This window comes from Panthera onca, chromosome B1, assembly GCF_046562875.1.
Source record: "Panthera onca isolate mPanOnc1 chromosome B1, mPanOnc1 haplotype 2, whole genome shotgun sequence".
In the NCBI taxonomy this organism is placed as follows: Eukaryota; Metazoa; Chordata; class Mammalia; order Carnivora; family Felidae; genus Panthera; species Panthera onca.
In genome coordinates this window covers 63,783,224-63,797,629 of record NC_138342.1, presented here as the reverse complement: position 1 = coordinate 63,797,629, position 14,406 = coordinate 63,783,224, and the positions used below count along the sequence as shown (strand labels likewise).

The 14,406-nt window shown below is 41.7% G+C and overlaps 1 protein-coding gene across 1 annotated transcript in view; it reads right to left on the bottom strand.

Annotated features, from left to right (window-relative positions):
* The window catches only part of FRAS1 (Fraser extracellular matrix complex subunit 1), a 425,053-nt gene that overhangs the window by 24,530 nt on the left and 386,117 nt on the right, over nucleotides 1-14,406 (bottom strand). The window contains exons 61-67 of the mRNA XM_060654809.3: nucleotides 13,811-14,011; nucleotides 12,066-12,253; nucleotides 10,611-10,886; nucleotides 7,824-8,056; nucleotides 5,291-5,451; nucleotides 3,148-3,362; nucleotides 235-385 (exon numbers count right to left, since the gene is read on the bottom strand). Of these exons, the coding sequence (XP_060510792.3) occupies nucleotides 235-385; nucleotides 3,148-3,362; nucleotides 5,291-5,451; nucleotides 7,824-8,056; nucleotides 10,611-10,886; nucleotides 12,066-12,253; nucleotides 13,811-14,011 (1,425 nt within the window). The remainder of the gene's footprint in view (nucleotides 1-234; nucleotides 386-3,147; nucleotides 3,363-5,290; nucleotides 5,452-7,823; nucleotides 8,057-10,610; nucleotides 10,887-12,065; nucleotides 12,254-13,810; nucleotides 14,012-14,406) is intronic.

Sequence of the window (14,406 nt, the reverse complement as noted above, 5' to 3'; positions counted from 1 at the left end):
TGTAATTCAAGGCATTTAAGGAGCAAAAGCGTCTTCGAATCAGATGCATTGAAATGGAAAAATATATCAAGAACAACCTGGCTCACTTTATTCATTTGGTCTAGAGTAGCAGCCCACTTGGACTGTATATAGGACAACGGGATGAAGAACGGAGCTCTTAAGGAACTACTCATTATTTTCTTTTAGTCTTACTTAAGCATAAGGCAGGAGTAGTTAAGATGTAAATGGGTATACCTGTTCTCCAGAGAACAGTGTCATAGAAGAAGGAAAACTCCATTTCAGTGTGGTGCTCCAAAGAAGCCCAGCCCCTGGGGGCTGTCACATAGATGTAGGACACATAGAGAGGCACGTGCACGGTCAGGAACGACTGAGCAGAGTCTCTCACCTGCCAAGCAAAAGGTGTGCACACAGAGGGTTATTTCTTCCCTGGGATGAAAAGGCATATGGTTACATTTCAGTTCAATTTTTACCTCACTCATTTAGTTACTTCTGCAGTCAGTAATTATAACCAAGTACCCACAACCGTGCTGGGCATGTAGGCACCAGACCAAGCTTCTTCCTCAGCAGTGGAAAAAGCCCAAATCACTGCCGTTATGGAACCTATAGTCTAGTAGACATACATAAATTTTAAAAATAAAGAAAGGGATAGGAAGTGTCCAGGATGCTTCTTTCTATAGGGTGATCCGGGAGGGCTTTTCTGAGGGGGTGACACTTGAACAAAAACATTTCTGAAGACTGAGAAGGAGATGTGCCTCCACTGTTCAGTTGCCTTGGACGAGATTTTAAAGGCACATAGTTATTCCCAACGATCAGTACATAGTCCCTCACTGACCACATTTTCCAGTGGCCTATAGGAAAGCCTGAATCAGCCCTAATTGGGAAGATGCCCAAGTCTATTCACATCTCTGGCAACAGGAAATGAGGTCATGGGATTTGGATATCATATCTAGGAAACTTCCCAATACACAGTTCAGAGCTGTGTATGTTTGGGCAATTTCCCATCTCCTACAATACCTCACGGAAATACTTTTGAAAAGGCAACGCATCATACTTCCAAGAGAATATTTCTTCTAAGGGAATTCCTGTTACTGCTATTAACTTGGCTCAAACATTTTTATTTAACTATGCAGTGAACAAAAACTGGATGGAAAGATAACAAAATATAAACCGAAGCTTTCATGGAGAAGCTAACTGCATGTATGTGTGTATGAATGGGAGAGTTGGTTTATTCATTTTATATTTTCCTCCATAAACACATATTTCTTTTATAACAAAAAAGCTTAGTTTGAAAAAATTTTATTTTTATCATTGGTGGAATCCTATAATCCCCTACGGAACTTAGATTTTTCTTTTGTTTTCAAGCACAATGTAAAGTGTTTCCATGGGCAATTTAGGAAAAGAGCCAAGTGTTTTATCAATGTTTGGGACACAAAAATTTTATTTTTATAGAATATTTTTTCATATTCAATGTTGTCAGGGATTTGAAATTTGATTACAAGTTTTTCAAAAGACTGCTAATTCCATAAAAAAATTATCTTTTGAAATGGCTTAATCTGTTTTCTTCAGGAAATTTCTAGACTTTATCTGGACCTCGCACCATATTCTGTCCTTTTAATATACAGGCTTTGCTAAAATTATTGATATTAGAACCTTAATAATTCTTTAGCTGATTGAAAAAATTAATTTTCCCTCTCTGTTTCTGTTTTCTATCCTTTATCCCTCATGACATTACTTACTAATCCTTAAAAAAAATCCAAACCTTGACAAATATTTACTATATACCTGCAATGTGCTAAGATTCTTTCCCCAGTTGAGATGATTGGTTACAATTTCAGATGAGATTCAGAGAAGTTACGACAAGAAAATATATGAACTAGGGCTTGGTTATAACTAGGGCTTGGTCTACATTCTTTCTACCATACACCAGCTGTTTTAACTATTTTTAAAGAAACGGACTGCAATGAAGTACTTCTGTGCATATATTCTGTGTTGGTTCAAGAAGTGGGGCATATATAACAAGAAATCTTAGCCTTTGAGATTTTTAGGCATATTCTGAACAAAAATATACAAAAACATGATTAAAGTAAAAACACGGAGAACATAGAATACTAATTTTTGAGAGGTCAGGAGGAACCAATCACTTAGTTTTGCATTTCGAAGGTGAATATAGGTCATGTAACTGCAGAAACAGAGAACTTAAGAATGCTTTAATTTTCCACTCAGTAGAGGGCAGTAGTGTATATAAAATGAGAGCTAACCAAACAGAGATAGTGCAAAATAAACCAAATTTTAATCAAAGGCACGTCCTCAAAATGATTACTCTCAGTGCCTCCAGAAGTCCCTCTTTCAGTGTGGTTAAACCGATTTGAAATGAAGAACAAACGTTAATTTTTAGTTCATTGAGATAACTGCTGATAATTAGGTAGAATCTGCTTTAGATTCGTATTTCCCATGAGGATGCATTTCTTTGATATAACTGCCCTCCTATGACTATGGCTTCTTGCTAAAATTTTCTTTTGTCACTAATGTTCCACAACGATTAAGAATGTGTCCATTTTTGCAAGGGTTGTAAATTTCGCACAGATTTGGACTAGGAATGAAATCAAAGTGTTATACACAATTCTCTCTCCATAATGCTTAAAAAGCATTATGTTTTCCCTGTCTTCTGGAAAGGTACACCTTACTTTGACTTATTTCCCCATATGCGGAAAAGAAAACATCTACTTCGTAATAACCTTACCATGAAATGTCAATCCTTTTGACTTCCAAAATATACCCAGGGGGATATATATATATATATATATATATATATAATATATTATATATTATATATATATATATCTAGAGAAGCAAATATTAGATTTTTATATAAGTGGCTGTGCCAGACAGTAATGTTTTTCCACATTCATTTTAACATTTTCCACATTAATTTTCCAGTTAATTGATTTAGAAGACTTTCGAGGGTTCTCTCTAGCCATCATGCTGCTAAGGTCTCATTTGAGGGACTTCTAAAGACTCCTTTGGTTATCCCAGTTCTAGGGCTGGGCACCAGATGCAACATGCTAACAGAAGTGCTTCAGGAAGAAACAAAATTTCATATGGCACCCAGGTGCTTGCAGCCTTTGGATAAGCCCCTGGAGGACCCACCTGGAAGTCGGCAGTTACAGACCCCCCACAGACATCAATTAACTCAGTCATGTCATAATAGGCATCAAAGGTCCAGACGCAGCTCTTCAGGTTCAGGTGTTTGTAGAGCTGGATGGTCTTGGGCTCCCGGACGCTGGGGTCAAATTGGAAGGGGCGGTCATAGCCAGGTCCCAGGGCTGTGCTGTCATAGACCTTATCGTCCAGGAACCCTGCCTCTGTGGGGGAGGGAGGAACAAGGAACAAGAAGTCAGTCTGTTGACATGCCCCTCGTTGGCTGCCCAGGAGCTGGGTGGGGAGAAGGGATGTGTCCTTGAGAGACTGAGATAGCTTACCTTCCATCAGAGACCATTAATGGAGCAACCCAGGGTTCCCAATACACACTGCATGAGAAGGGGAGGGGAGCTAGAGTACCTGTTGCTAGGGGGTTACCTGTGACTGAGTTCATAGACTCCTCTAAGAGGCTGCATGAACCCCAGAAGAAAAGATGAGCAAAGGGTACCATAAATGGAGCCAGATCTCAGTGGCCCTGTGTGTCTTGGAAAAGAATACATACTGAAGCTTTGCAATCAACCCTTGAAGAAACAGATTTACTACATGGATGATTTGTTGATGAATTGTTATTTTTTAAGACTGATTTTTAAAAAATAGCTTTTATGTAAAGCCAACAGACAAACATCTGACTACCTCCTCCCCTGCTATGGTTTCTGAACTCTTAGGAAAAAAAAAATCTTAATTTTGTGCTAATGAGTAAATAGCTCACTAATGATGCTTGACTAAACCTCCCTGCTACGGGCAAAAATTATTGGATCAAATGCTGCCAAGCAACCACAGTGTTCTAAATTAAGGAAGACCTTTATGCAGTAGAGAGCTAAACACAGATACAATTTTAGAATATCAAGATTCAAATTTTTTATAGTACTAAAAGCAAATATAATATTCTGAAAGAGTCTTAGAATGTCTGAAATGTCTTAGGATGTTTGACACCAGCACCTGGTCCTCTGCCCTGAAAGGAGTAGGATCTCAATTATCATGTGTTGAATTTAATTATGTTTAAGTGGGAAGAGGTACAAACTTTCAGCCTATAAACAGTGTATGTTTCTTTCAGTGGCTGCACACGTGAACAGGTTAGACTTTCATGTGTAGCTCAGTGACTTGCGAATAATTTATACTCAACTAATTTCTACCGTGTAAAGACCATCACTACCTAAAGTGATGCTTAATGAATATGAAAGAGCGTATGAATGCTTCTCTATCTTCTAAAATACTGGTAAATGATTCATCGGTTGTCAAGGGAGGAAACATGCATTTAATGCGCACTCGCTAAGGTAAATGGAAATGGACAGGATCCTTTGTAGAGTAAAATGTCTGCTATGGTAGACACCGGAATGTGCCACCCGGGCTGTCAGCTCCTTCAGGTTTGCGTCAGTGGCACAGCGGCTCCTGCGGCCACCCTTGTGGGGGCTCTGGCATCCAGTGACTGAGGTGCCTCAGAGAGGGCTGTCAGCTGGGGCTGGAGGTAGGAAGAGTTCCTGAAGCGGTGGGGGCTTCTGGAGGGCTGCACTGCAGTCTGACTTCTCCCTCTGCCCAATTCTGCGTCCTCTCCTTCCTCTTCACAGATGCTGATCCCCAATGAACATCTTGCACCCCCACATTTCATCTCAGCTCCTGCTCCGGGAGCCCATCCTATAACATGTGACATCTGCACTTTAGCTTTCTAAAGATGCTGCAATCAGGGGATTTCAGGGCACAGATCCAAACATGCTCAACAGTGGGGCAGGGAAAGAACGAACATTTACCATGGCAGGTGCTTTAAAAACCATCAACAGATTAAATCCTTACCCTGATTGGTAGCAATTGTTTTCCTCATGTCATAGAAAAGCAAACAGTGGTTTGGGGAAGTTCTGCTATTTCTGTTTAGTTGTATAGGTAGTAGAATTAGGGATTCAAACCTAAATCAGCTTGGTTCCAAAGTCCTTGTTTTTCCCTATTCACTTCACTGTCTGAGCTGCCTATGTTTGGTTGCCTGCTAGGAAGGAAATCCACTAAACATGCAGACTTTGAGGACTGGGAGACACGAAAGCAGAGTTCGCCTCGCTCTATCCCTAAGGGCCACTGTGCTGGGCTGGAATGGGAAAGCCCCCACCTGAGATGCCTCTTAGGTCACGGGTGGTGACGAGATTGGAGCAGACGTGCTGGTGTCTGTAGATGGACTCAGATAATAGAAAATGCAAGTTGTGCAGCGGCATGGTGGAGATAAGGGGCAGCATTCCATCCTGGTGCGGGATCTGCACGGAAATGTGGATTCTAAGGGAAAAAACGGCGGAGATAGTGTTTAGGTGCATGCTCTAAGCAGTTAATATGGTACATTTCTTTCTCATAACTCAATCTGTCTTCACCAGTGAATTTACCCTTTTTTTTCTTGAGGCTTTCCCTGTAGGAACACGAGGGTATGATATATGTGTGGGGTTGTTCTCCACCCCCGCCCCAGCCCCCCCATCAAGAAATCCTCCAGACTCAGGACTGATAGCAATCAAGAATCACAGGTGTTTTTTTGTTTTGTTTTGTTTTTTATATATACAAGAAAAGATAATATCACAACCACAAATGACTTTAAAGCTTCCTTTTGCTTTAAATGGGAGCTTTGTTTCCTTGTGTGCTACAGCAGAATGACTGATAGAGGTGCTGTTCCCCTTCTCTGTCACAGTGAGTGTCTGGGACACTTATATTTTTTAAAGTATTTGTGCCAAAAGACCTCACTGAGCTCTTTATACTCTAAGGTAGATATCCCTACCCAGGAAAGTATCTTAGAAATAGTTATACCCCACTACTGCTACTGTCCCCCCCCCAGCCAAAAGAGACTTTTCTCCCCTCTGTCCCTTCAAGTTCCAGCAACAAGGGCGGCCCTAACTGGCCTCTGTTTGCAGTGTGCTCTCCCCTCATCTACATTTTTCCTTTTTTAAAGTTTATTTATTTACTTTGAGAGAGGGGCAGACAGAGAGGGGAAGAGGTTGAATCCCAGGCAGGCTCCACACTGTCAGTGCAAAGAGCCTGATGTGGGGCTTGAAGTCACAAACCATGAGATCATGACCTGAGCTGTTAACTGACTGAGGCACCCAGGTACCCCTCCCCTCATCACTTCTCAGCACATAGGTGCCTTTGCACCAGGAAGTCTGTAACTTATTCATATTGGCTGCTATGTCTTGTACGCTTTCGGACTCTGTTTATCTTGCCTCCCCACAGTGAGGACAAGGATCATTTCCTTCACGTCTTTTGTTTCTCCAGAGCACGTAGTATAAAATCCTAACTAAAACACGAGCTTAATAAATATTGGTTAAGACTGTGAAAGAACAGAACTGTAGTTATGGGCTGCGTTATTTTTATTGTACAAGTTTAAATTTTCAGCATGTTGATTGAGGGTGCCTTTGACTTTTTACAGCTTGTCTCTTGGAACAAAAACCCAAGAGACATTTTTTAAGAGGAATTGCTACCTTGCAATATGAACATGATGTCTCTTTTGCTGGGAAGGGGTCAGTAGTGCCCTGGGCACTCCTGCTACTGCTTTTCAACAAAAGTAAATCTTATTCGGTTGGAAAAAAGAAAGAATTTGCATATTCTTGGCTCCATATTTAAATCTGTTTTTTTCTCCATGCAAATGAACCCCTTTCTCTGAACTTAGTTGCTCATAAAGGCACATACATAAATACCACAAGGTTTAATGAATATGTATAATATGCATGAATTCTTTTTTTGCTAGGCAAAACTGAAAGTATCCATTTCCATCAAACTCATGGTAGCACAGGAAAAAATAAAAGCACACTTGCCCAGTGACTTTCAGTTTACACAGTATTATTACTCTGTTCACTAGATATTTAGCAAGAGTCTCTTAGGTGCCAAGAAGCACTGTCCCAGCCAGAAGGGACCAAAAAAAAAAAAAAAAAAGAAGGTCCGTGCCCTCTCCATCTACTGTGGGGACAGACAGAGAATGAAGGGTGATAATGCTCTGAAAGAGGTATGGATAGCATGGGTGCCAGTACAGCTCTAAGGGGGAGCTTCCAAATTAAATTGGGGAAGATGATGGTTCTTGCAAAGGATGTCATGAGGTAGGTGGAGGAGGACAGTAGGATTTAACTACATTGAGTGGAAGGGGGCTGAGAAAATTGCGGTCAGGAGTGACAGCATGGCAGAGGCACGCAACATAAAAGAGTTGGAAGCCCTGGCGATTTGGTTTCAGTTTGGTTCTCTGTGGGTGGACTGGCAGGTGAGGATGACAAGGTGAGGGACATGAGGCTAAGAAGACAGGCAAGGGGCCAGTTTTCGGGAGCCTCTGAAGAATTTTTTCTGAAGCTTTTATCACCACTATTCTTTTTTTAATATATTTTTAAAAAATGTTTTTATTCATTTTTGAGAGACAGAGAGAGAGAGAGAGAGAGAGAGAGAGAGAGAGAGGGACAGAGCCTGAAGCAGGCTCTGTGCTGACAGCAGAGAGTGCCATATGGGGCTCAAACTCACAAACAGCGAGATCACGACCTGAGCGGAAGTTGGACACTTAATCGGCTGAGCCATCCGGGCGCCCCTCCACTATTCTTATTTTGCAGAACATCACTCATTCATCTGTCTCACCCAGAAAACACACAAAAGGATAGCCCTCTCATTGTGGAAGGCACCACGTGCCTGACCTGTTCGGATGTTCCTTGTGCTTGACGTCCAAGTATTTCAAGGTTGCGATGAAGGACTGAGCCTGGAAGCCTCTGGCTGTCCCAGCTACCACTGGGGTGTGGCAGATTGCACTGTCTGTTCCAATGGTAACAATGTTGCTCCTTAAGGGGGTCCCCACATGGCCCACCTTGTCCACAGCCTTTGCCACACAGCGCACATGGAACCTCCGGCTGAAGTAAATGCTATCCAGAACCTACCGGGAAGCAAAAAGTACATCAGACATGTGTTTACTCCTTAAACAGCTCCTTCCACTGTATCTTCTGGATGATATGACATCACCAGTTTCTGGTACAGGGTTATCTGTGAAGACCACCCATTATCTGTCTATCCATCCCAGTATCCACTCATCTATTTATCTGTTCATTCATTTGCCACAAAACTGGTGACTTTCTCCCAGGAGCCAGTCACTAGGGACAGAGCAGTAAGTACTTGTAGCCTAAGGCAGTATGTCAGACAGTGTTAAGTAGATAGATGTGGAGCAAGAGGCCAGAGATGACGGGTTACCGGTGATAGTATTGGTCTCTTTATATATTAGGTTCAGCATAAGGACCACTCAGCTGATTTTCAACCTTTCCATTAAGACTGGTTGGTCTCAAAGTCATTTTTGCTGAGGGCATGGTGTCAGGATACAGAGGAGGGATGCTTCCTTCCCAGGAATTCTTATTTTTCTTTCTTTCCTACTGCTGGTCCCTCCCCCAGCCCCACCTAATGACCACACACATTGCAAAGGTTACAATAACCTGCAGGGTGGAAATTGAGAACTTGTCCTCTGAAACCTACTGGCCTTTGGAGGTCTTTCAACAGATTCTTTCATGTTCCCAGATGCAGAGAAGCCATAAGAATGCTTAACTCAATCTCTGCAGAGGCAACGTGGGTCACCACAACTCTTTAGGTAATGTGTGCATACACACAGGGAAGTACATAACAAGAAAAGTTAATTAGTAGTTCTGTGTGCCATAGACCTCCCACAAAGCAATCATACAAACTTATAAATTCTACCCATGAAAACAATTTTCATTGAAGTCCATTAAAAATTAAAGAGGATTTTTCCATTAAAATTTTTTTAATTAGCTGCCAACGCCTTATTTATTTATTTACACATGGACTTAGTTCAGAAGGGATTTGAGGCATCTTACAAAAATGCACACAATACAATGGTATTAAATAAATAATTGAAGAAACAAAGATAAAGCAAAGGAAACTGGGGTAAAAGTATTAGTCACCAAGTCATTGCAAGAAGAAAAACTGAAACATAAAGTAAAATTATAAACTTGGTACCTGTTAAAAATGTATATTTGGCTCAAATCAGACCAAACTGCCTTCATGGTGTTTTGAAAAGAGAATTAGATACTTAATAAAACAATAAGCTATTAAGTCTTGCCATTTAAATTTTTAAAATTTATCAGGTAGTTTAGCTAGGTTATTTTGCAAAAGAATTGATCTATTGGCCTTTTTAAAATTTTTTTTTAACGTTTATTTATTCTTATTGAGAGACAGAGAGAGACAGAGTATGAGCATGGGAGGGGCAGAGAGAGGAGGAAACACAGAATCTGAAGTAGGCTCCAGGCCCTGAGCTGTCAGCACAGAGCCTGATGCGGGGCTCGAACTCACCAACTGCCGGATCATGACCTGAGCTGAAGTCGGATGCTTAACCGACGGAGCCACCCAGGCACCCTGACCTATTGGCCTTTCTGAATAAGCTATGTGAAAAACAGTGGACATGAGTGACTGCTTTGTCCAGGGCCCCCCATTTATCTGTGCCTTTCCTCCACTATTATCCCATGTACGTGAAGCACTTACTGAAGTGAGAAGAAACTGAGAGCTGAATAGGAAAAAATCTAGAGAAATTCAGTCTGAAAGAAAGCTCTGATCTCCAAAATTATTAAGTGCATTAATTTCAATCAAAAATTGTTGAGGGCTTACTATGTGCCAGGTACTATGCTGAGTATCTCCACTGCTTCCAGTTCTGTCTCTGGGGAGAATGACGTCACTGGAGTGAGGAGCTGTCACTGCAGTGCGCTGTTTCTTAAGGTTGGGCAAACCCTTACTCACTGTTCATTGCTCTCTGGTGGTGGGTCTGGGGTCCCACCTCCTTGAGGACAGCAACTGCATAGTGAACTTCTTTGCGTGTCCTCCTACAATTTTGCAAAATGCTGATCCCTCGGAAACATTCTCTTCTTTGTTTAATAACGGTGCCGTCTCTACTAGCACCATCAATGTGCTGAGCATGTTGGGCTATAAAAATGTGGTAGGACCCTTGGTCCAGGTCCTTAAGGAGTTTCTATCCTATCACCTATTGAACGATTGAAGACATGTGGAAAAAAGTAATCATTAACTGTACCTACCTAGAATCTTTGACTTACTTTACCATTTATAGATCACTTTTACAACCGATTCGTCAGTGACCTTGTCAAGTCGCTAAGTGGAAGAAGTACTATTTTGCAGATCAGGAAACGGAGACTCGGGGAGGTTAAGCAACCTCTTAACATCACATAGTTAAAAGTAGGCAGAATCAAGAATAGTAAACAGGTTGTCTGATTACTGGCGTGGTTCTCTTTCCATTATACCACATTACCTCTTCTTATATATAAGAATTAAAACAGCTGGGTATATACTGTGTACCTGCTCATTCATTTATTTCATTCCAAATGCCATGCAAGGACCTTAAGGAATTTGATAAAGTTGTGGTGACAAACAGAGACACGAGTTTTCTCCCTATGCAACCAGGCCCAGACCCCTAGACCTACCATGTGGTTGACACTGGTAAATGGTGTGTTGTCAGTGATGGTCTCAAAGGGAGAGCGAGCCCCATTGCCATCAGTGGGGGTGGCTACTTCCCAGCTGAACTGCACAGATGATTGGTTGATGCCAGCCTCACTGCAGCGTTCCTTCATGACAGCATACTTGGGGAAATGAGAGTCACAGGGGGTGACACAAACCAGTGGGTAGCCTGGGGAGGGGGATTTCTTGACTCCTTCCTTGGTAACCTCTTCTACGTGGTCATAGTCGGCAAGTGTAACAACCTGAAAAGGAGCAACAAAGCTTCAGCCTGGGCTGGGTGTTGGGATGCTCAGAGAGCTAGGGGTCTCCTCCCTAGAGATCCACAAGATCCCTTAACCGCTAGGGATTCTTTAAAATATAACGGAAGCTTTCACAGTGCTTCGCCAGGCATCCCTAAAAGATACTACATATCAGTGGTGAAGAAGATCTTCCTTTTGCCTGAGCTAAAAATCTTTAGTATCTGGTTAATCTTATTCCTGAATCAGAGCTCTATCACTCATGTGGAAAATACTTTTATTTTCATGCACACTGTCACTAAAGCTATATCATGAGTAACAGTTACTAGTTTAAAGCTGCATTAAAAAATACAATAAATTAAGTTGCATTAAATTGCTAATGATACACAGTAGTATATCTGGCAAAACAAAAGTAAATAAAGGGAGTGTATTTCTTCCATGGTTGAAGAAGAGACACATTTTGGAATGATCCTTCTACTATAGAAGACTAGCTAGGGGAGGCTAGAAGACTTATTCTGACTGCCTCATTATTATGGGTTAAGTTTCCCTTGGCAACCTCCAGGCATTTTCCTCCTAATTGTAAAGTCGTTGCGCTCATTGCATACACCCCAACATGGGAAGTCGGGTACTGCACTTTTGCAAATACTTACCTCTATGTGTGTGGCAAGTATGTAGGGTAATAGATACGGGGTAGCATTATTTTTTTTCTCCACTCTTCTAGGTCCCACCAAAGACGTGAGAAGATCAATTGTATTGCACTTTCTGTGTTTATCACACTAGGGTATCAACATGTTTTGGTCTCACTCTTCTGTCAGAACAGGGTTTCTCATCCTTGGCACTACTGACATTTATGCCAAATACTTCTTTGTTGTTGGGGCTGTCCTGTGCATTGCAGGATGTACAGCAGCATTCCTAGCTCTTACCCATTAGATGCTAATAGCGCCTAGTGTGACATCCATTGACCGTTGTGGCAACCAAAAGCGTCATCAGACATTGCCAAATGTCCCGTGGAGGTGGTGGTGCAGGGAAGGGGTTTGGGAAGGAAGGAACAAGACGGCTCCTGGTTGAGAACTACTGTGTTAGAAAATGAAGAAGTATAGCACCAGAAGTCCTACTTCTGCCAAGTTCTCAGCTACTAGTCACTAGGACATACAGGTAGTGATCCCTTTGGGTCAAGCAACTCACAATGGGTGGCGCTGGCAATATGAGACTCCCTGCTGCTTCCTGGTCTAGGATTGTCACTGTGGCAGTGGTCACATCACCAAGAACTGCTTCCACTGGGTCATCTGGGCCAAGGACTAGGGAGAAAGATTCATGCCATTCCCGGTCTTCATTGGACAGGATCTCGACTTTGAAAAAGATATGATCCACACCTTCACCAAGCACAGAACAAAAAGAGAGCAAAGGTTCTCATTAGGTGACCTCACTAAGTGCAGGTTGGCACTGCTGAGACTTCCTGATAAACAACGCCCTTTCTTTTTAGAGGTTTTCTATAAATACAGTGGTTGCTAATCACTTTATTCTCATCTCAAGTGAGAAATCTATTTTATAGACCAAATTCCACCTGTGGTAGAGGCTCAGTATTGCAGATTTACTATTCAATGCCATATGAGAATTAATGGCCCCTGTCTGACACTAGCTGGTAGTAATAAAAATCTATGATCCAAAATACACTCCACCCTGGTTATGAGGATTTTTTGCTTAATTTTTCTTTCCCCTTTACACTTAGGCACGGGATCCTGCGTGGCAGTGAGGGCTTGCACACAAGACATCCTTCAAAGCTGTCCTGAGAAGCAGTACCTCAAGGGCTTCCTACCAGGCCATCCCCGCAAAGACAATAACATAAAGGTTTGGCAGCCTGGAACGAGGAGGGTGAGAGCCTTAGAAACTCCCTTCCTTTCCTATAAACTGATTCTCTGAGGGTGAAAATCTCCCTGGTTGTGGTTAAGGCTCCCTTCTTCCTCTCCTGTAAATTCCTGGGTTAGGTTATTCCCAAGACCTATCTTTCTACCAGATCCTTATGCAGAAAAGGAAAAAGTAAAGACACGTGGAAGAATAGTCCTTGTATGGAGGTGGAGGAAGGGCATCTACGTTTCCAGCAAACACTAACCAGATGTACATGGGATAAAGCGAAAAGCCCTTAAAAAACTCCAGTGGAATGAGAGACATCAGAGACTCCTCCCCCTTCATTTCTGAGGGAGTCACTTCTTCCCCCCACTGGCCAAGACATCTCTGAAAAGGACATCTACCACTGTTGCCCACTTCTGGCTACATTGCAAATGGCTCTAGGATCTGCACCAGTCTTTTTACCTTATGTTGCTCCAGAAAGTTCTGTGACAAAATCTAGCATATAATTCAACTCCTTCTCCATCTCCAACTATATCAAATAGTTAAACAGCCAGCTGTGACCTGAATCCCATCTCTCTCTCTTCCCTGACTCATTTCCATAGTTCTCTCTATACAATAAACCTTTTTTAGAAATCTCATAACAGGATATCCTGTCTCTTAGCAGATGTTAAACCACTGGAGCACAGAGACTGTGCCTTCTGGATTTTAGTAATCTCTGAAGGTCCCAGCACACTGGTTTTATCAATATTTGTTGGATCATGGCAGTCATGTTTATTCTTTTAAAATCAACTGCATCTGTTACTCAACCAAATCATAGGCTAACAATAACAACAAAATCCTTTTAAATGAGCCAAAATGCCAAGGATGTTCTGAAGTAAGGGATCTCCTTTTTTCTTTTTTAGAAAAATGCCATTTTTTAAGAAAGATTCCTATAATATCAAATGTGTGCTTAATAAATACTTCATGATTAATCAGCACTACTGTTTTCCTCTTTTATTTTTCTGCTCATCCCTTTCTTCAAATACAAGATATTTGCCTCTCTATTATGTAAAACTCACAGACTGGGATTGGCATTCAATTACCGGGACTGAACTTCAAGACTCGACTCTTGGGGTAATAATCCACCCCAGACTGGGCAGACCCATCGCGTGTGCTACAGCGGATCTTGGATGTCCTGTTCTGATCCCCTCTTCGGATCACCTTGATGTTCAGGACGGCTATGGCATCTGGCCCTGAGGGTTCACGGACTTGATATGCAGCTTCTTCAAACTCAATCGTAGGGGCTAAGGAAACAGGATTAAGAAAAACAAGAGCCAGTTAGAAAAGCACAAAGGATTCCCACCCCCATGAAAACATCTTATAAAGACAAGAGGGAGTTTTCCACATTAGTAAATAGTACAAAGGCACAATGGCTTACAGTCATAAAAATCAATCAGTTTTTACTTCTCAGCAAAGGTTTGGAAAAGGAATTTATTTGTGATTCTGTAGGACTTCTCACAGGTTTCTTATTAAAAACAGTATACTGGGGGAAATATTTTTAAGCACTTTGAAATGCATGATGTCCAAGTTTCCATCTGGGTATCACAACTCACAAAATGTTTTTAAATTCACACACTTTATCAAGGGACTGAGAGAGAGTAAACCCTTGGTAAATACCAACCAATGGCATGAATCAACT